Source organism: Taudactylus pleione, unplaced genomic scaffold (genome assembly GCF_031769625.1).
Source record: "Taudactylus pleione unplaced genomic scaffold, aTauple2 ptg000199l, whole genome shotgun sequence".
In the NCBI taxonomy this organism is placed as follows: domain Eukaryota; kingdom Metazoa; phylum Chordata; class Amphibia; order Anura; family Myobatrachidae; genus Taudactylus; species Taudactylus pleione.
Genome location: NW_028284601.1, coordinates 9,610,374 through 9,633,653, shown reverse-complemented (window position 1 = coordinate 9,633,653; position 23,280 = coordinate 9,610,374). Strand labels below are relative to the sequence as shown.

General features: G+C 43.5%; 1 protein-coding gene across 1 annotated transcript in view; it reads left to right on the top strand.

Annotated features, from left to right (window-relative positions):
* Positions 1–15,448, top strand: part of AXL (AXL receptor tyrosine kinase) — a 100,360-nt gene extending 84,912 nt beyond the window's left edge. The window contains exons 16-20 of the mRNA XM_088477107.1: positions 5,258–5,379; positions 7,302–7,411; positions 7,678–7,837; positions 8,277–8,413; positions 10,786–15,448. Of these exons, the coding sequence (XP_088333233.1) occupies positions 5,258–5,379; positions 7,302–7,411; positions 7,678–7,837; positions 8,277–8,413; positions 10,786–11,185 (929 nt within the window). The 3' untranslated portion in view covers positions 11,186–15,448. The remainder of the gene's footprint in view (positions 1–5,257; positions 5,380–7,301; positions 7,412–7,677; positions 7,838–8,276; positions 8,414–10,785) is intronic.
* Positions 15,449–23,280: the final 7,832 nt, after the last annotated feature.

Here is a 23,280-nt window from a genome sequence, read left to right as displayed (position 1 = left end):
CAGTCAAAGCAAATGGTGTAATGGTTAGCGTTACTGCCTCACAGCACTGAGGTCGTTGGTTTGATACCCACTACGGCCCTAACTGTGTGGAGTTTGTATACTTTCCCTGTGCTTGCGTGGGTTTCCTCCGGGTACTCCGGTTTCCTCCCACACTCCAAAAATATACTGGTAGGTTAATTGGCTGCTAACAAAATTACCCCTAGTGTGTGCGTGTGCATGTGGTAGGGAATATAGAGTGTAAGCTCCACTGGGCAGGGATGGCTGTGAATGGCTGAATATTCTCTGTAAAGCGCTGCAGAATATGTGTGCACTATATAAATAACTGGTAATGATAATAATAATAGTTAGAAAATGATGCACGCTTGCTTTAAAATGCACCAGCAGAGACAGTCATTCGGCAACTCCAATCAGTAGATAACACACAGTGAAGACATTACAGTAGTTCCTAACTTACTAGTGAGTTGTTTGCTGCATTCTTAGGCGTATAGTTCAGCCATATTATTTAAAATAAGTAACTAATCATTTGCTATGCATTTCTATGAATATTACTTCAGTCACTGGTTCCTAGAGAGCAGATTGGCTATTTGCTCATCACACAAAATGACTGCTTCCACTTTCTCTAGACAGCAAGTGCTCTTCCTGTGACTGTATATAGGACTCTACAACCTGAGCAAGTAAGAGATGACCCTACTATCCTGTTAACAGCCTAGACTGCCTTTTAAGGGTTAAAAGTTGCACATCAGAAATTAGTATCAGAAGTGTAGTGAGCTGAAAGATTATGAAACAATCTATAGTGCAAAAGTTGAAACCACCTGTAATGGGATCAGTTGTTTTTACAGCGCCGGACCCCCAAGCCGACGAGGGACTCTAGAGAGGTAAGTAATACTATGGGTGCAGGGTGTGCGGTGCGGGGCCCCCCTGGACCCAGGGGCGCTTGTGCCCCACACACCCTGCACCCATTATAGATACGCCCCTGGCCAGCATCCCGATTGTAAGAACAGCAGGTGCCCTTAGCTGTTAGCCATGGGGGGGTGGGGCGAGAGGGTTAGGTTTAAGCACCCCAGGGGGAGCTAGGGTTAGGCTGCAGGAGGGAGGAGGTTAGGGTTAGGCTCCGGACAGGGGGTTTAGGGTTAGGCACCACCAGGGGGGGGGGGGTTAGGGTTAGTCACTAAGGGGGGAGAGTTAGGTTTAGGCACTATCCGGGAGGGTTAGGGTACGGGGTAGGTAGGGTTAGTGTTAGGGTACAGTAAAGAAGGGTTAGGGGGTGAATAAGGAAGGGGAACAGTACTTACTGTTCCTCTGTCGGGGTTGTAGGCATCGGGATGTCGCTGTCAGTCTATTGACACCCAGCATCTGCAGTGTCAGGATATCATACCGATTCCCCTGTGATGGTACGTGCAGGGCCCTGTGGATTAAATAACTGGATGGGGCAGTTCAGTATTAATATTTTTTAGACCAGTGGTGCTAAACTCCAGTAATAAAGTACCACAAACATGTCATGTTTTGTGGATTTCTGTAATCATACTCTGCTTTGCTGGGTCAGTAATTATCCTGCCTTATTCCACAGCCATAAATCCTCAAAACGTAACCTGTTAGAAAAACTAGAGGGTTGAGACTGAAAACCACTGGGTTATACCACACCATAGTGTCCTGTCCTTTACTGCCATCTAGTGGCAGAACTACTGAACAGCATCTCCTAGTAAGTCAACATCTGCCACTGGATAAGCTCCCTCCACCCTACTCCTCTACAGTTTATCATTCCTGAGGACAGATCCCTAGATTCTAATGAAATATTTTTTTTTCACTTGAAACCATCTGCTCTTGGGCGGGTCTGCATTACCAAAGTGTTTTTCAATGTATGTCTGGATATGTCTACATGCAGCGTCATTTGGTACAGAACATTTACCCTTTCTAGAGACAAGTAGTGGTAAATACAATATTCTTTCTAGAGCTAAAAAGGCAGCTTTACATTATGTTAATAATGAGCCAAAAGATTTTATGTATTTTCTGATTTTAAATATTCCATCGGTTAACTATCGGACATAGGCCCTGATTCAGAGCCGGACGCTCTGAAAGAGCGCTCGCTCTGAATCTGGGCGTTTTTTTTTTTTTTGGAGTGGCCTCCTGGCCATTCGCATGGCTGTGGGTGACCACCCACAGCTATTGCGAGGGGCCAGGATGATGGTCGCGATGCTCAAGACCATCGTGACCATCGGGCTTGCGACGAGACCCTTGTGGTAGAGTCTCGTAGCCGCAAGCCCCAGAGAGCTTCTGGCTCTAATAGAGCCGGAAGCTCTATTAGAGCCGGAAGCTCTCCCACTGACATCACTGGTGATGTCTGTGTGGCCGCTCACAAACGGCAGGCGCTCTCATGGGAACGCCTCAGTTTGTGAAGCCACCCCCACGCCACGCCTCAAAAACGGTGCGAGCTACCGATCAAAATCGACAGCCGCCCCATTTTGGTGCGAGACCTGGAGCGACGGAGTGCCCATCACTAGCCGGGTCTCATGCATGCGCACGTCGGAGCCGGCTGCACTGCATGCGCAGTGACCTAACATTGACCCGCTCGCGAGCGCGTAGCACTTGCGAGCGGGTCTGAATCAGGCCCATAGTATTATATCATTCATAGTTCTATATCATTAAGTGCTATATCATTCATATCAAAATTCAAATGACTTAACCCACCTGCAGCCATCAATGCAAACAAGAACATTAGGTGTAGCCCCTTCAATGGCAACTCAGGGTTAACTGAGTACATTAGTGTCCTGGTAATTACTGTAATTCTAAGTTCTATTGCTGATCACAATGACAGCAGACACCTAAGTGGACAAGTGCCCCAGCTTACCACTCAGTAACTGAATAGCTTTTACACCCATGCATCTTATCTTTCCTCTACAAGTGCCCCAGCTTACCACTCAGTAACTGAATAGCTTTTACACCCATGCATCTTATCTTTCCTCTACAAGTGCCCCAGCTTACCACTCAGTAACTGAATAGCTTTTATACCCATGCATCTTATCTTTCCTCTACAAGTGCCCCAGCTCACCACTCAGTAACTGAATAGCTTTTATACCCATGCATCTTATCTTTCCTCTACAAGTGCCCCAGCTTACCACTCAGTAACTGAATAGCCTTTATACCCATGCATCTTATCTTTCCTCTACAAGTGCCCCAGCTTACCACTCAGTAACTGAATAGCCTTTATACCCATGCATCTTATCTTTCCTCTACAAGTGCCCCAGCTTACCACTCAGTAACTGAATAGCCTTTATACCCATGCATCTTATCTTTCCTCTACAAGTGCCCCAGCTTACCACTCAGTAACTGAATAGCTTTTACACCCATGCATCTTATCTTTCCTCTACAAGTACCCCAGCTTACCACTCAGTAACTGAATAGCTTTTACACCCATGCATCTTATCTTTCCTCTACAAGTGCCCCAGCTTACCACTCAGTAACTGAATAGCCTTTATACCCATGCATCTTATCTTTCCTCTACAAGTGCCCCAGCTTACCACTCAGTAACTGAATAGCTTTTATACCCATGCATCTTATCTTTCCTCTACAAGTGCCCCAGCTTACCACTCAGTAACTGAATAGCTTTTATACCCATGCATCTTATCTTTCCTCTACAAGTGCCCCAGCTCACCACTCAGTAACTGAATAGCTTTTATACCCATGCATCTTATCTTTCCTCTACAAGTGCCCCAGCTCACCACTCAGTAACTGAATAGCTTTTATACCCATGCATCTTATCTTTCCTCTACAAGTGCCCCAGCTTACCACTCAGTAACTGAATAGCCTTTATACCCATGCATCTTATCTTTCCTCTACAAGTGCCCCAGCTTACCACTCAGTAACTGAATAGCCTTTATACCCATGCATCTTATCTTTCCTCTACAAGTGCCCCAGCTTACCACTCAGTAACTGAATAGCCTTTATACCCATGCATCTTATCTTTCCTCTACAAGTGCCCCAGCTCACCACTCAGTAACTGAATAGCTTTTACACCCATGCATCTTATCTTTCCTCTACAAGTGCCCCAGCTTACCACTCAGTAACTGAATAGCCTTTATACCCATGCATCTTATCTTTCCTCTACAAGTGCTCTCCAAAAGAGATTATTATTGATGTTTGTTTGTAAGGATCCATTGGGCCACTCAGCATCAGACAGCTTGGAGAGCAGATCATATATACAGTATTCCAGGGGCCTACCAGGTAGACAAAATAAATGCTGATCTAAAAACAAAGGGTAGGAAAGGTTCTGCCTGGGAGAGAAAGCTTACAATCTAGTTCAAAAAGGGCAAAGCTGGGATAACAGGTGCAAGTGTTGTACAGAGATTGGGACAGAGACTCCAGTGATAATAAATGTTGTGCACTGCCTCAATGGAAATGTGCTGGATTCCCCAGGGAAGACACTCCCAGATGAGTAAGATGGCCTGGGTGGGTATATACTCCTCTTCCCATCCAAAAGAAAGAAAACCCAGGGTGCAGAGCTGAGGGCACAACATGGTCGCTACCACGACGGGACACTGCTACACTGTTTTACCTTGTGCGGTGTCTGGAGAGGCTCCTTACTGCAAAGAAAGCCACATAAGGCCTATGACTGTGCTTAATAGCTCCTGCTCCTCTGCAGCTGCCTCTGCGCTTGTGTGTGACATCATGACATCACGTGTGCCGGGCGTGGGTGGCTATGGAACCAGGGCACACAGATGCCCTCCTATAGCACTGGAAAGTCCCTTTAAAATACAATTTAATATTATGTTTTGTTAGTTTCATATTTATTTAATTTGTTTTATGTACAGTATGTCTTTATTTTTTGGGGAATCATTGTCATTGTTTGTTCAGGTATTTCTATACCAGCAAAAAAATGATACATATAATATGATAACAGTGATTGATATTTTATGAATTGTTTTTTAATTACAAAATGTACCATTGTGTCCCTTTTTCCCAAGAAAGTGGAAACCTGCAATGCTTATTTTCCCAGGATACTGTACATGAACCTGCATAAACATGAATTTGAATAATAATTATTAATAATAATAATAATAATTATAATATACGTTAGTATAACAGTTTCTGTATTTTGCACTCAAAAGCAAAGAGTTGATGACATTTGTGAATGTAGTAGATGTATAAAGGGTTCTGTGTGGCAGAAACTATTGACCAAACATGAAAGACATGGTAAAAAAAATTGAATGGGAATCAGAAGTTGACTGTTAATCTCACGACTCACACTGTCTCCGTCATCTAGGAGTCTGTCTTCAGAATACAGAGAACGAGGGCTACCCGTCTCCTGTGGTCATCTTACCCTTTATGAAACATGGAGATCTGCACAGCTTCCTCCTATACTCTCGGCTGGGAGATGCCCCCCTGGTACGTAAAGCTCCTGTCACCAATGTATAATGCACACGAAATGCAAATATACTTGTAAACTAATGTAAATAATATCTATATAATAGGAAAGTTCTGATGGATTTTAAAGTAATAACCTAGCCCCTAATGTAACATATTACTGTTATTATCAGTCACTCTGAAAATAGTACTTTAAGGTATAGCTTCTAGCTATTCTCATTTTGCAGAGGCAACAGGTCATCCTTTGCAAATGCAGGGCCTAGGGCCTGATTCAGACCCGCTCGCTAGCAAGCGGCCGCTCACTGCAGATGATCGCTAATGTGCGCAAGTGTGTAGTTCGCAGTGCGCTTGCGCAAACTAGTACGAGCGATCGGAATGTGCTCGCTCGCCCTGCCAAGACAACCCAGTGAAATGAGTGACAGGAGAGACCGTTTGTGGGTAGTAACAGGGGCAAGGCAGTAGTAACGGGGGAGTGGAGTTGCGGACGCAGGCGTGCCAGAGTGTTACAACGCCGTTTCAGAGGCGTGCATAATTAACAGGCAGCATCATAGTACACGTCACCTGGTTGATTTTTACACTGAACTGCTTGCAGTGCTTGCAGTAGGGTACAGTCAACCGCAAGCGCTGCGATCTGATCCGCTGGTTCCCGATGTACCGATGGCTGTATATACTTCCTGGAGATGACGTACGCTAGTGGGCGGCTAAAGACAGGCTGGTGGGCGTCTGTAAACACAAAGTGATCGCTCGCCAAGACATAGTGGGCGTGCTTATGCCTTGCCGTGCGAGCGGCTGCCTTGATGTCACTTAGCACAATTTCCATACACTGGGAGCGAGCAGCCGCATCTAGCGAGCGGGTCTGAATCAGGCCCCTAGTGCGATATCCATTCTGGGGCCATCTTCCAATCCTACTGGCTGTTGCCATTAATCATTGATTAATCGCTCCACTATTCATCATCATCTAACGTTAATCATTAACCCATCAACCATCCACATCTACCCTCTCTATCATTCACCAGTAACGACTCCTCTTCCATCATTACTTAATTCCCTTACACCACACACACACACACAGGGCAGAACATGTGATCAGTTTCCCTCCTAGCAAGTTTAAATTTGGGCCTCTAGAATACGATTCCACTGTCACAGCAGAGGTAAAAGCAGGAGACAAGCCTCACGGCTGCTGTGTACAGTGATCCTTCCATTTTATTTAAAAAGTAAAAAGGTCACTCTTATACAAAATTAAATCTGCATTTCCCACTATACAAATGAACCTATTAACTACTACTCTTAGAGTTACATAAAAGCGCTACTAACATTAAACTATGTAGCCAATTTGAATTCTAATCTATAAAATAATAAACAAACTTAATTTGTTAAAACCCACAAAAAAACCCACAAAGGAAACCTAAAAACATACAAGCACAGCCTGATATAACATTGCAGAATAAGGAGATAACAGAGGGAGCAATTGGGCGATTACACAAATTTAGCCTTTCTATCACTTGATGACAATATATCCAATCACATACATAGAATTGTACGGTAAGGGAGTGGAGAATAATACAATGATAAATTTTTTACTAGTTATGAATTTTTTCCAATGTGAGCACCGGGACACTGAGTCACAGAGATCATTAGACTGCTGTCATATTAGACTGGCTGTAACAGTGACCATATTAGATTCACTGTCACATTAGTCCGGCTCTCCCAATAACCACAGCAGATTGGATGTCACTTTAGACTTACTGTCAGTGATCATATTAGTCCGGCTGTCACATTGGAGGGTTATAGCAAATTGCATTTAGTGGGCTTTTATGGGCTGGTGGTCCACTCTTATAGGAACTTCTCCCTCGTCTAGTAGTGTAACAAAAAACTATATTTAGACCTCTATAGCAGGGGTGCTTGGTTCCTCTTGTTGACCCTGCTTTAATTACCTTTCACAGTACCTGCCAACGCAGACGCTGGTGAAGTTTATGACAGATATAGCGAACGGTATGGCATATCTAAGCGGCAAGAACTTCATCCACAGGGACCTGGCTGCCAGGAATTGCATGTGAGTTCCCTGAGAAAGAGGGTTTGTTGTTCTCTTCCTGGGGTTATGGTCTGTGACTTTTCCCAGCTCCATTGATCCCTCACAATATTTGAACTGATCTTCACTGCTTTTCTCACATCATCTCCTGTCTTCTCATCTTCTTCTCCCTCACCTGTGTTAGCTTATTTTCTTCCTTGTCTTGTATTGTCTTCCTTGACTCTTCAGCGTGCTGGACCTAAGCCTCATTATTCAACATTGTTCACGGTTTGCTCTTTGCCTCCATCCAGGTTAAATGAGAACATGAATGTCTGTGTGGCAGATTTTGGTCTGTCCAAGAAAATCTACAATGGAGATTATTATCGTCAAGGTCGGATTGCCAAAATGCCAGTCAAATGGATTGCAATAGAGAGCCTGGCTGACCGTGTCTATACCACCAAGAGTGACGTGGTGAGTAGGAGATGGGTCAGTCATGTTGGGAGACTCTATGAGAAAGTGTTAGGCAATCGGAGGTTCTCCTGCTGTTGGAGAACTCAAAGATCCAGAATGTTCTTACCGTCAGAGTTGGTGAGTCACAGGTTGCCTACCCCTGGTAGTGTACATAGGAGATTGGTCAACCAACCAACCAGGGTTACTCAGCTTCACTACCAGTACTTGGAACGGCATCAGAAATGCTTTGTAATATGGGTAAGGGTATTGTGAAAGTTAAGTAATCTTCTGACACCAGGTTTTAATGCAATTTTATACATGTGCTGCATAGTGGTGTTATGGTAGCTATATTGTGAAAGTTAAGTAATCTTCTGACACCAGGTTTTAATGCAATTTTATACATGTGCTGCATAGTGGTGTTATGGTAGCTATAAGGTGACTGATCTCTTCTTATTTTCAGTGGTCCTTTGGAGTCACTATGTGGGAGATTGCAACAAGAGGTCAAACGCCTTATCCTGGGGTGGAGAACAGTGAAATTTATGATTATCTGAGACAAGGGAATCGGCTGAAGCAACCACCGGATTGTCTGGATGGATTGTGAGTTTTATACCATCAGTATTTGTAATACAGAAATGAAGCACTAGGGACAGTGTCGCTACACAGAAATTGCATAGAGACTGTTACAGATGGTTGTCTGCACGCCATGCGGCACCAGAGGCCTGGCACAACTGAGATGCTCCGAGAGATGTAGCAGACCATATTTTTGTTTAAATGGTGCCTCTTATTCGCATCTCAGATACAGCGAAAAGTCGCTCACTGTGTACCAAAGGCACTGGGCTGCGACTTTTACCACACAGGATTTGGTTTTACACATCTACGAAGTCACAGGTGGAGCACAACGGAACTCGGCAAGGGAAAAGCCGCGGCCACTGGCATCGGAGCCCTTTTTACACCGATTGAGGCTCGCACACAGATGTACAAATGTCACACATGAAATTGATCAGTGCAAGCTAGCAGTGTAGTTTTGTTGCTCCCAGTTATTTTATTCATGTGAATAATATGCACGTTTTGAGCAAGAAACATGATCGGCGCAGCCGAGTCGCACATGACCTGACGCACACAGAGAGAGGCTATTTGGAGAGACTGAAACAACAGTAAGATTTTTTTGTTTACATGTTTAGTCTCAGGACTATGCCATTTTTATCCCATCCGTGTTCAGTGGACAATTCCACTATTGTACTTTTTATAATGCAAAATGCACTTATCTTTTTTTATTACATCATAGTCAGCACTGTGGAACTCTTTATTAGGATAATTTCTCCTCAGCAGACCACAGCGTGTAAACCCTTCCCCCAGTTCAGTTATAATGCTGTGTGATGCCGCTGTGTGACTCCACTGTGTTTATTAAATAGACCTCAAAATGTTTTAATTTAACTTACTGAGAATAAGGGTAATGGGCCACCCAGGGGCGTATCTATAATGGTCCAGGGGGGCCTTGCACCGCACACCCTGCACCCATAGAATTACTTACCTCTCCGGAGTCCACGTCGGCGCCGGGGTCCTGCGCTGTAAAAATGACTGGAAAATGGCCGCCGCGGCCATTTTCCCATCGTTTGTGCATGCGCCGTACAGGAAAAATTGCTGTCGCGGCCATTTTCGCGGTGACCAGTGCATCCTCTATAGATTCTGGGCGCACTCCAGTGCCCAGAGTCTCTATCTCCGTTGGTGGCTGCGCACAGCTCAGTGCGCTGCCAGCCGCTGGACAGAGAGGAGGGGGTCCATGTCGGAGACTGCACACGGGCCCCCTCCTCTCTAGGAACGCCTCTGGTGCCACCCCTGTTGCACCTGATGTATATCAGGGTGCCTATCACTGATTTACATTGCACAGCAGGGTAGCTTACAGACACCTGTTTATGCATCATAGGTCCAGTTATTTGACATACTGCTATTATGTCAGAATTTTCATGTAAATACTTGTCAGTGAGGATCATTCATGAACGCAGAAAAATCACGGAGAACACCGCACAACGGGCAGGTTGTATCAACCATCACATTATGGATGCGATAAATCCTGCAACTTACCGCATGCATACTGTACCAGCATTAACGCCGGTATACATGTACATATGCGATTACAATCGTAAAGGACAGTTGCTGTCCTAGGCGATTAGAGAACTTCCTGGTTCATGACCCAGGAGCCCTTCTGCGCATGCGCTGGCAGACACGTGAGCCGCGGGTGGCACTGGGTGGAATCCTATTGGATCCCTTTCAGGAAACAATGTGAAAAGAAGCCATAGGCAGTCAAAACTCCGAAAACAGCCGTTTTGACTGCATTCTGGAGTTTGTACCCAGTAGACAGTGTCATGGCGTTGTCTAGCAGTTACAAGCACTAAAATACAGTCTTAACATCTGTTTTCTGAGTTTTGACTGCATTCCCCATACGTAGAAAGCTCTGGAAAGCAAAACTTTTTGGCTGCATTTTGACTTTAACACATTCCGTTCAAAGGTTGTTGCATCTTCTCGTCTTTCATCTAGGTCTACTCATTTGTACCTGTATAGGTTAAATTAGCATGTAAAGATGGTACCTTTTGACATTCCTTCTGACAGAAGGATATAGTCCGCCATCAGTCTCAAGCTCAATGTAAGATAGCTGCTGTAAGGCACTTAATTATAAATCCAGGTACACATACTTTGTTTAGATGGAACAGATATTCCCATTATTCTCATTAATTTAAGTGATGAGGTTTAAAAAGCAACATTCTAAGAGAAAAAAAAGAAAAGTAAGTTATTAATTGGTAGTCCAGAAGTTATAGTAGGTGAGTCTTTGGAACAATGTATTTACTGTTACCTTGCATATTTGTAGGACAAAATGTCCCAGAATTTTTCTTTCCACTTTGCAAAGACAATCACTTTAGAAAATAGCATCTGATCAGTGTTCAGTGATCCATGTTTTTTTCTTCTCCTCCTAGGTACGAGTTAATGTCCAGTTGTTGGCATTTGAATTCCAAGGACCGGCCATCTTTTGAAACACTCTATGGAGAACTGGAGAAAATTCTCAAGAATTTACCCCCAGCTAAAGACCCTGAAGAGATTCTCTATGTAAATATGGATGAAGCCCACTCCACTTCCTTCAGTGATGATGGTGAAGTTGGAGCTGTTGGTGGTTTGGATATCAAGGATTTCGTAGAGGACATTTTCTCAAAGGCCAGTTCTATCCCTGCAGAAGTTCACCAGCCTGAGAGCACCATCCGGTATGTTATGTGCCCAAGACGTGAGCACACAAGGCTATCCATGGAAAATCTACGCTACAGCTCTGCTTTAGAAGATGGGACACTGGAAGAGCTCTCGGCTGGCCTTGGATCCAGATAATAGACAGTAGCCAGATAACTTGTGAAGTCTGTGTTAACAAGGCTTAGAGTCTCAACATTCTGTTTCTAGCATAATTTCCACAGAGTTCTAGTCTTCACGTAGCTTTCTGACTAGCCTCTTAACCAACTCGGTGAACATTCCCCTTCCATAAAAAGGCATTTACGTAGCAAAACGTATTACTGGTCTTCCGACTTTACAAGGAGTCTCCTGTTCCTATGCACTGAGATGACCATCTGTTCTAAAACGGAGCCACAATATCTTAGTGTATTATGGGAATACAGACATGTGACCAAAGACCAGGTGTGACATTTGAGCAGCCATGACAGCAATGCCCAGCTAATGGCATGACAAGCCATTTATATTATGGTACAAAATGTAAATTATCTTTTTTTTGTGGACACAGACGCTACCAGCAGACTCCGAGCATTCCTATAATGCATTGAATGGTTACTGGATGGTGATGAAGCTTACACTCTACTTTACAATTTCCAGTGCACAACAAAGACTTGCATCCATCTTGGTTTGCCAAATGGTTCAACCAGACTCTTCTTATCAGTGGTTGTTCATAAGGGCCATGCTGTGTAGAAGCATTTCATGGATTTATGTTTTATTGGTTCCACGTCAGTCCTAGTTATAGTGTTGTGCATCAAGAAATGCTTGTGTCAATGTGGAATACATTTTTATATGAGTCTTTGACAGAAGTTATCCAGCTCTATTTCAGGGGATATATGAGACACATATTTTTGAGAACATCACCCAGCTAAACCTTAATCTATACATTGCTCCATCTGCTCTCCTGCGTTAGTCACCCAGCCCCTAGTGTCAGGAAAATAAGGGATATAATATAAGTATTTCTTTATTCACATGCACAAAACACGAAATGATTGGCTTTCAGCTTTTATATATAAGCACTTTATATAGAGCACCAATGCCGCTTGTAGGGAGCATAGCTGTGTGATGTCACCCTGTCTTTAAATTGAAGCTTACACTGTGTGTAAAGAAGAACTATCCAGCCAGAAGCAGGTAACAGATCTACACATGTAAAGGCATATTTTGTGATATGGTCGCAATTGGTGGAAATGTATAGTAATCCATAGCAGCCAATCAGATGTCAGCATTCATCTATCTAGGGAAGATTAATCTATCCATAAACACAGTGATCCTAGCAGCCTTATTGTTATACATCCAAACGATTGCAGAGGGGCATGTCCATGTCTCAGAGGAGGAGTGGCCATGCTCCAAGGGGAGTATCTTGTGCTTTTAAAGTGTTAGGTTGCGCCTTATGCACCTCCAATCTTCTTCAATCTCTGTTAAATAGTGTAGCAGTGGTGGGTGTGTGTGGCACCCTTTCACTGCAACTCTGCGATTCTGCCCAGTCCAAACGGGACAAGCGGGTCTTATACCTGGCTCATACCTGCCCGGTTGAACGGGACAATGCTGTCCTGATCGTGAGCCGTAAAATCAGATTTGTCCCAACAAAATTGGGACAGTAGGCAGGTGTGATGTTGCATTTATTGATCTGGATTTTAGCAAACACAATCTGACAGTGTATTCAGTCAACTGCCATCCACAATAACAAGACCTTAAAGGATCAGGTCTGTCCAATTTGATTGCATACATGTTATCCAATTCGTTTTTAGATCTGGTTGTTTGCTATATTTCAGCAGCTTTAAATCAGTATTTTGATTGGTTGTTATGTACTAGGTAATTAAATAAGAAGCTGTAATCTCAGCACAAAGTTCAAAGTAATAAGATAATCGGTTACGGTCAGAAAAAAGTTCTAAATAAATATGGTGTTGAAATCTGACTTTAGTAATTAACTCCCTGTTGACAAATGTCTAATATCATTCTATTTAAAAATAGCTTTTTGTTATGACAAATTCCACCTTAGAACTATGGGTTGATAAATGTTAGAGTTTCTGAATACTGTGATAAATGGTACATGAATGCTGTTACATGTGCAGGTACGGTAACTATTATCCAGAATGCCTGGGACTTTGTTTCTGTAGTTTGGAGAACCATATCTAAAATGATGGAATTTTTGGTTAATAATCCCTGTCTTTCTCCACGTTGTCCCTTTCACTATCATTTACCAGCGCTCCTCACATATACAGGATCTCTGTGTATATTATTATTGAAGAGCAGTAATAATAATATAATGTTTCACCTGTTGGTACTACCTGGCATTAGAACGTTTAATGAAGATCTGGATTTTGCAGATATCATATCTATGATCATTTCTAGAATTGTGTTAAGTTGCTAATGGCTATTTACTAACATCGCATGGATGTACAAATCTACGCTAAACTGTAGCAACGTGTGAGACAATGGTTTCAGTGCAGATGTGCACCCACATGTAGAATTAGTAAATAACCCTTTTAAATTATTTATATAGAAATGTAATACATTTATTCTGAACTCCGCCTGTTATGTAGATGTGTGAGGAGCACTTTAGCAAACAGCATGTACCCTACCTACTCTTTGTTGTAACTCTGCACAGAGAATGATGTTGCACTAAGGTTTATTCACTTTTTGAAATAATAATAATATTATAATAATAATAATAATAATAATAATAATCTTATATTTAGGGAATTAGAAAAGGGAACAACTTACATCTAGTCAGTGATAGTGGGACATACTCTTTGGCGACGATTTAGAGTTGGATGTGTTGCCTATATAAGCACCTTGCTTGCGTAAAGTTTGCTGCGTTGCCCCTGTGTAGAACTTGTGCCAGCATTTTGAGCTTCATGTAACTTAACCTTTTGCGGACCTGTGCACTTAGAAAGGCAGGGCAGGGATACCCATATACAAGTACGACACAGCAGCTGAGTGCAGGGTTACACATATCTTTTACTTACTGTACCCTCCTTACTAGGAGTAACTTCTGTGCCAACATGAGATGGGTGCAGATTAGTGAGTACACAACCATGTACCATATACACCCTTCTGTCTGTATCGCCTTGCAGTGGGAGGAGACTGGATCTATGTATTTTATCTCCCTTTTGTCATTATTATATATTTCATGTGAAATTCATGTAAAACCAGCTAGGTGACACTGCCACTGTACCACCTCTACATAAGGTAATCACTCATTGTATCTCCATTTATTGTATCATTACAGCCAGGACTGCACTGCTCTGCTTACAGGCACAATCACTAAACAGACAATGCTTTCCTGCAATATGTAACAGTGACACAGGAGGGGTAATGTCGGTACTGGAAAGAGAATGCCAAATCTTTTCCATGGAACTCTTTAGATTACCACTAATATGGCCAACACAGCCTCTCAGCACAGCTTATTGTACAACATGCTGTATATACATACTGTACGTCATAGCTGTCACACTGTATACAATGGTACAGAGATCCGCGGCACACAGCGATCACACTCCTCAATATAATAGTACTAAGCATATGCCTCTGTTGAATACAGTGAACTTGACAATGGTCTCTGGAGCATGCTTTGGAGACAGCCATTTTCAGTACTGTACCATAACACATAAGAGTCACTGGTGACATCACTGACAATGAAGTCAGTGATGTCGCTAGTTCCAGATAACCTGCATAAATGTTGGTTTATGTTCATACATATTGGTTCATCCTACAAACATGGCAGCTTGTGTTGTGTGAAGGCAACATCTACACTGCCAGTGCTTTATATAGCTGATAGAGGGGGAGATGTGCTAAGCCTTGGACAGTCATAAAGTGGAGAGAGAAAAAAGTACCAAACAATCAGCTCCTAACTGTCATTTTTTAAACACAGCCTTTAACATCGCAGTTAGGAGCTGATTGGTTGGTATTTTATCACTATAAAAGTGGATATGTTGCCCATAGCAGATTCTAACTATCATTTTCCAAAATCTAATACATAAATGATAGCTAGAAGCAGTCTGGATGCCATGGGTAAAACATCTACTTTTTAGTAAATCTACCCCTAAGTGACCTTGTATTTCTACAGTATACAGTATGTCAGAATCACTAATGCAGCAATAATCTGTAGTACGTTTTATTCCATTCTGTATTTTATAATTTTCTGGATCACAATGTTTCGGATAATGATACCTGTATATCTTTGAGAGAAGAAACCTCTTTGGGACAAAGTGACATATTTTCGTTACAGATAGAATTATCCGTGTCGGGATATTCTAGTTACTTGTTAAAAATCAATTTTGTTACAAATGTATATACATATTTTTTTCTATCTGAAATGAAATATATATTTCTGTACACTTTGCTGATAGAAAAGCTTGAACAGTCAAATAAATGCTTATTTTTTAATCAGATTATGTTATTCTTTTTGTGGAATATGTTATTTTATGAAAGGATTTAAAGATAATGTAATGTGAAATTGAAGTAGATCTGAGAGGAAGTGGGGGGGGGTGATTAGGATGAGAAACTCTTCCTGTTGAATACAGAAAATTAATAATTATTTACATTTTAAAATATTCTGTAAAATGTACTTTGGGCCTGATTCATTAAGGATCGCAATTGAAACTTTGTATGCAGATCGGTCGATGGTGCGTACTGCGCATGTGTATGCACCGCAGTGCACGTGCGCAGTGGCCGAATTGTGATCGCACTGCGATAATGCAGAACACAGGAACCCATTGCAGAGCGAGGTACAGTCTGTGAGCATTTGGGGGTGGTCACGGGGGAGTGGGCTGGGAAACGCGGAACGCCGTTATATGGGTGTGCATAAATTAGCCACTGCGACGCATGCGCAGCTTGAGTACTCATGTTTATGCGATGAGCTTAGCAATTCTGAGACAGGTCAGGGCTGCTGTAATCGTGCGTGAGGGGCCAATGTTACTCGATATTACCAATGTATATGCAGGTCTGCGAGATCTTACGAATGTGAGATAGCGGAAGTGGGCGTCTCTATACTGGCTTTGCGACCACAATCATTAGCATATTTTGGCAGCGGGACTGCATGCATAATTGCAGATGCGATCGCAATAGCGATCTGTAATGAATCAGGCCCAATATTTGCATTTGATTGTTCTCACAGACGGCCAAGAATCCTGTTGCTTTCATTAGAAATATTTTTTTAATGAGATGACAAGTGCTGTAAAAGCCTAGTGACCGGACATTCGATTTCATTAGTTTAAAGTGCACCTATTATATGTGAACAGTGCAGGCAGACTTCTTGTGAGCTGGTTTAATATTCATGTGTCTGTACCTTGGGCCTGATCCAGAGACGCACGCCATGCACACAGCAGCTGCAGGAGGCGTCTGAAGGAAAAAGACGCCTTCCACCGGCATCTCAGATCCAAAGCCCAACGCAGGATCGGCTCAACATCGTGACCATCAGTTGTGATGTTTTTAGCATCGGCGAACTGGGGAACCCTAAGGCTACTCAGATTGGCCACCTCATCTTCACTACCGCAGCCAGTAAAGCCGCCTCGGAACACGCAGACACTGGCCTCGGAACTCCTAAAAAATGGGGGTGGCACGTCCCCTTATCTGGGAATGCTGCCCCATCCCCGCCCCCAAATGGTCACAGCTTGTCAATCAGGCAGCGACTTAGGGAGCACTGTAAGCGATCTAGCAGGACCCGATTTTTTTTCTGCATGACTGTACACTGGGTGCCAGCCACGGATGTGGAGGGGCAGCAAGTTCTTCCCTGTGAAACTCCCAACTGATTTTGCTCCTTGGCAATGGGCAGATGATGTCACGGCCCAGTGCCACAGTTCCAATGTAAGGAGGTAGCAGAAGATGCCAACCTTTGCACAAGGTAAGGAGGAGTGTGTGTGTGTAGGCGTGTGTGTATGTGTGTGTGTGTAGGGCATCTAGTAATGTGTGCGTGTGTGCGTGTCATCTCCTAATATGTGTGTGTAGGGTATCTAGTCAGAGCCGTAACTAGACTTTTTGGTGCCCTATGCCAGAAAGAGCATTGGCGCCCCCCTCATTTTTCAAAGTGACATAATGCACCCAAAAAAGGGCCATGGCTTCATGGGGAAGGGCCAGGGAAGATATAGGAGAGGCCAGGAGATGCTGGGGATGAAATAAGAGGAAGCTACAAGCAAGAATGATAATAACCAGAAATTTGACAGGCCCAAACAGTGCCCCCTGACCTGTGGTGCCCTGTGCGATGGCACCGGCCGCACTACCCTAGCTACGGCCCTGTATCTAGTAATGTGTGTGTGTGTAGGGTATCTAGTAATGTGCGTGTGTGTGTGTAGGGTATCTAGTAATGCGTGTGTGTGTGTGTGTAGGGTATCTAGTAATGTGTGTGTGTGTAGGGTATCTAGTAATGTGTGTGTGTGTGTGTAGGGTATCTAGTAATGTGTGTGTGTGTGTGTGTAGGGTATCTAGTAATGTGTGTGTGTGTGTGTGTGTGTGTGTGTGTGTGTGTAGGGTATCTAGTAATGTGTGTGTGTGTGTGTAGGGTATCTAGTAATGTGTGTGTGTGTGTGTGTGTGTGTAGGGTATCTAGTCATGTGTGTGTGTGTGTGTGTGTGTGTGTAGGGTATCTAGTAATGTGTGTGTGTGTAGGGTATCTAGTAATGTGTGTGTGTGTGTGTAGGGTATCTAGTAATGTGTGTGTGTGTGTGTAGGGTATCTAGTAATGTGTGTGTGTGTGGAGGGGATCTAGTAATGTGAATGTGTGTATTTAGTGAGATCTAGTAATGCATACCTCCCAACATGACCCGATCCAGGAGGGACACAATGCTCTGGTCCTGGACTTCCCTGGTAATTTATGATTGGTGGCGGCTCCAGGGGTGGGGCTGTAGCATACATGCCTACCCTCCCAGTTTTCGCGGGAGGTTCCTGATTTTTCAGGTAACCTCCCGCATCACCAGAAGGGTAGGCATTTATCCCGCATTCTGCCCACTTCCTAGTGATGTGGGCAGAATGGGGAGAATTTCCACTGCGATAGCGGGTCCCCAAGTAGCGGGCGGGGCTTAATGATGCGATTCTCCATGAATTGTGTCATTGAGCCACGCCCCTATTTAAATTTAGGCCGATCACAACAATTTGCCATGAAGGGGGCGGGGTTTAATGACGTGACACATCAGTCCCTGCCCCATCACAGCTCATCTGCTTGTCCTCCCCAGGCTTCTACCAGGAAGGACAATCAAAAGGTAGGCAACTATGGGCTGCAGCACAGTCCAAAATTCAAATAGGGGAGTCACACCAACTGCCAGTGAGTCCCAGCCAGTGATGTTGGGTAGTGTGTGAAATGACAGTTGGTGTGGCTCCCCTATTTGAATTTTGAACTGCGCTGCAGCCCCGCCTCTTACCAGGGAAGTCCAGGACCAGAGCATTGTGTCCCTCCTGGAGAGGGTCATGATGGGAGGTATGGTAATGTGTGTGTGTGTGTGTGTGTGTGTGTGTCTTTGTGTGTGTAGGGCATCTAGTAATGTGTGTGTGTGGAGGGCATCTGGTAATGTGCCAGATGCCCTCCTTCTGCAATCTCCCTCAAAATGGTTTACAAAAGAAGGCAAGTATGAATTAGGTGTTTTGATTTACTGACATGTAGTCATCACATTGTATTTACTATTAACCCCCAATGCCCTACCTGAGATACATAGCAGTGCCCCCCTGCCAGGGCACCTAGTGATGTCACAGTGGCAGCTGATGATGTCACTATTGGAGGTGTGATGGGTATAACAAGGCAGCTGGATGCTTCCTGTGTTATATCTGATATTGCTGGACTAGTGACAGTACAGATATTTTTTTTCTTCTAATTTCTGAGTTGATAAAATTATTTTACGATGAGGAAGGTGAGAAATAACCATCATAAAGACCATCAAATAACTGTAAGTATCTCTTATAGAGCCGCCATGGACTCACTGTATTACTGATGGGCAATGATAATAGGTGACTGCTATATGATTTCATATAAGTTCAGGGTAAGGTTAGATAAATTTAAATGCTCCTATTTCTCTATATTTATACTATTTACTATGGAGTATTTGTGTTTTGCTTAGTAGCTTTCCAGACTTTCTAATAATTATGTTGAGGTTCTGAAAATATTTAAATAAAAGCAAAAATATTGTGAAATGCTGTTATACAAGGGGAAGTGCATCTATACCACTGTATGGTTTGCTTTATATTAGTGTTTTTGGTTTTTGCCACTATAGGGGGACTTCAATTAGGTCCGAAAAGCTGTTTCTGAGTGTAAATGTCAAATTTGAGTGTTAAAATAAAAATCGTCCAACTCAATATACAGGCGATAAGGGACATTAAAGGGTGATGAGCCTGTTAAGTTAATGCACATTTTATCACCTGTAATTGGATCCCCCTATGACTTTATTCCTGCAGCCAGTTATCCTTCCTGCTGATTTCCGATGTTGCCATATTCCTGAGATACTAACTCATCTCGCTTATTGGGGTTTTACAACTGGCTCCAACTGTAAAATAGTCCTTTATTTATTACACATAACCAAGTCAGACCCAGACAATTGTCCTTTCTCTCGGCACAGAATAGGCCAGGTTGGGAGATTACCTTGGCATTAAAAATCCTTCATTGTTCTTATGTCTGTTTCATTATTTCACAGGTCGCTCTACGCATCCGTCCATTTAATAGGACAGAGGCTAAGAGCAGCGCCCGATGCATTATACACAAGCTCGGGCAGCAGGTAAGAAAATGCTAATAACATTATTTTACCGTAGTTTAAATAATTGATTTAGTTTAATATTGAACACAGTTCATTTTAAAAGTGTTTTCTTACCAGTACACTATTATTAGATTTATTTGTTGTTTAAAGGACATTGGACCTCATTCAGAGCCGCTCGCTATTTGCGCTCGTTCGTTCCAAAAAAAGGGGTGGCTATTCAAATGATCCTTTCGCTCTTTGCGGTCTGTTCACGCCTATAAGTCTGAACGAGCGAGCAAAACTTGCGGTCGAAATTTAGAAAAAAACGCCCCCTGGCCGCTCGCATCATACGTCATGTCCGCTATTTATTAGATTAATCGAGTACACCGAACAGCGTATGAACTGCTCGCTATTCTTGTGGCTGGTTTTTCCTACCACTATATTGCGAGCAGTTCAGACAATAAAACAACCAAGTGACGTGGTCAATGACGCTGCTGTATTAATTATGCACACCCATAAAACGCCCACTTTGACCCTTAAGCACGCCTGCGTTCTGATCTCCACTCCCCGTTTTCAAGCACCTTCCCCTGTTACCACCCACATACGTCTCATTCTGTCACTCAAAAAAGCAGGCACTCGCTATATAGCGAACAAACGATTTTCGACCGCACTGACTGGTTCGCGCATGCGTATTAAAAACCGTACGCATGCGCAGATGGGCGAACATCGCTCGGAACAAGCGTACTGCCACTTACGAGCGGCTCTGAATGAGGTCCATTATTTTATGTTACAGCACATTTACTTTGATTTTTCACATTGTGTATATATATATATATATATATATTTGTGTTAATAAATAAATATGATAAAAACTAAATATTTTGCTTTGTGTATCAGAGGTGGATCGCTATCCAAGGTCCCCATATACCGATAAGCAAATTAGTGTAATGACCTGCTGCTCAGATAGTGCCAGGTTTTGTCTCTCTGTGCACAAGAAATGGGGAAATCGTGGACCATTGCTGGACTATGCAAATGCTGGGTCTGTTGCAAAACACCATTGCAGGGCTCCTAAGCTGCTCCTCCCTCTTACTAACCAGCTGAATATGTTTGTCAGACAGGGGTGTGACCTCCCAGACCAGTAGGAATTGGTGAGCTCTCTGCGTGTGGCTTCCTATTGGTCTATGTTTATACTGTAGAGAGGCCGGAAAACATCTTCCATCTGCCCAATCCAGGTCTCTGTTCAGTAGGGAGAAATGATGTCATGTACATATTTTATGGACAGTAACATATGACATTTCCCTCCAATAAGGAGGGTATGCTGAGACTTGTAGTTCCACAATAGGTAGCAAAACAATTGAGGCACAAAACTGTGCTGAAATGCTGACAAATATGACTCTATACTCCCAGGTCACGTTGCTAGGTGTGACTTTTTCATCTACAAACTGGACTTAAGATGTTCTGCTCCAGCTGCAGAGGTGCTTGTAAAACCTGGTGACATCTACTGAACATGTGTCTTCTCTTTCCTTACAGACAGTACTACTGCAGGACCCTGGCGAGGATCCTGATGACGTCCTGCGTTGCTGCAGGACCAGGGAGAGGACATTCACCTTTAATGAGGTCTTTGATCAGGCAGCTACCCAGGTGATTGCATACCTCCCAACATTTGCAGGCTGCAAATAGGGACACCTGCGTGCAGAAGGCGTGCGCTCCCGAAAAGGGGCGTGGTCTACCCATAAAGGGGGCGTGGCCTATCGGCACACCCTGTTTACATCACTAAGGGGTGTGCCCAGCATCTCCGGGATGCTGGGCTGCCCCCGGACTTCCCCTCCGTGCTGTGAATAGATGCTTTGCGCACAGCATCTATTCACGCTCTGCATACACGCCACTCTGCATAGCAGAGCAGCAGTGTATGCTTCTCCCAACTTCCCCCCCACTGCTGGACACTGCGGCCCACAGGTGGGACAGCGGGACAGACCCAAAAAAACGGGACTGTCCCGCTGAATGCGGGACAGTTGGGAGGTATGTGATTGTAATCCTGAGATATTTCCAATGAATAATAAAAGTTAATAGTATATATAATAAAGTATTCAGGGACATCTTATGGGAGGAGGGTTCCTGTGTGCAGTCTCTGAACAGGTCCCTCCCAAACCATTGTATGCGAGGTGTAGTCTATGGTACTGTACCAGAGCCTATTGAACATGCATATATCTCCAGGAAAATGGCGTCACAAGGTAGAATTCTTTTGAGGTGGCTGCATGGTAAGTACATTTAATGGGTGTATGGAGTGCGGTTTGGGCCCCCCTGGAAGGGGCCCACATGCACCACACACCCCACACCCATTATACATACGGTAGCGCTGCTCATGCTGTACATTGTAAGGGAGTAAAATAGCGCATGAGAACAATTTATCATCACATGTGAATGTAGCATCAGACGTTAATGCCTGTACAGCTGTCATTTCTCCTTATTCAGTATAGAGCATGTTTTAAAAAATGTTTCCATGATTGCTTATGTAGTATCAATAAACGTGTCTCATTTCAGGATCATGTTTATCAGTCCACAATGAAGAACCTAGTGGATGGTATCATTTCGGGGTACAATGCTGCCATATTTGCCTATGGCCCAACAGGTAAGCTTAATGTTATTAAATCATAAGTGTCATTGTTTATATTGTATTTGTAAAAGTAGTGAGCTGGTGAAATGAGTGGTAGTAAAACATGTGACCATCTGTATTGTTAGTAATTGTGAGCAAGTAGTTTCCTTATGGGCTGTTCAATTATCCATGTGGTTCCAGAAAGTGAGGCATTAGGTGCAGGGCAGCTTGTGAGTACCACTGGTTCTAATCTCTCACTGACCAGGGGATAGGTGCATGGCAGCTTGTGAATAGCACTGCTTCTAACTCTCACTGACCAGGGGATAGGTGCATGGCAGCTTTTGAATAGCACTGCTTCTAATCTCTCACTGACCAGTGGATAGGTGCATGGCAGCTTGTGAATAGCACTGCTTCTAATCTCTCACTGACCAGGGGATAGGTGCATGGCAGCTTGTGAATAGCACTGCTTCTAATCTCTCACTGACCAGTGGATAGGTGCATGGCAGCTTGTGAATAGCACTGCTTCTAATCTCTCACTGACCAGGGGATAGGTGCATGGCAGCTTTTGAATAGCACTGCTTCTAATCTCTCACTGACCAGTGGATAGGTGCATGGCAGCTTGTGAATAGCACTGCTTCTAATCTCTCACTGACCAGGGAATAGATGCACCCATCACCAAACGTGATAGGCAGCATTTTATGGATAGAACAAATATACAATAGTGCACAGTCTATCCATTCACTAACAAGTTGTGACATCCCTGAGAGAGTGAACTGATGAGCAGCATCCTGATAAATATTGGTTTAGTCTAGGGGTGTGCACCGGCCACTTTTCGTGTTTTGTGTTTTTGTTTTGGATCTGGATCTTTCTTCATGTTTTGGATCTGGATTGGTTTTGCCAAAACCACCCTTCCGTGTTTTGGGTTCTGGGTTTTGTGTTTTGGATCTGTTTTTTTT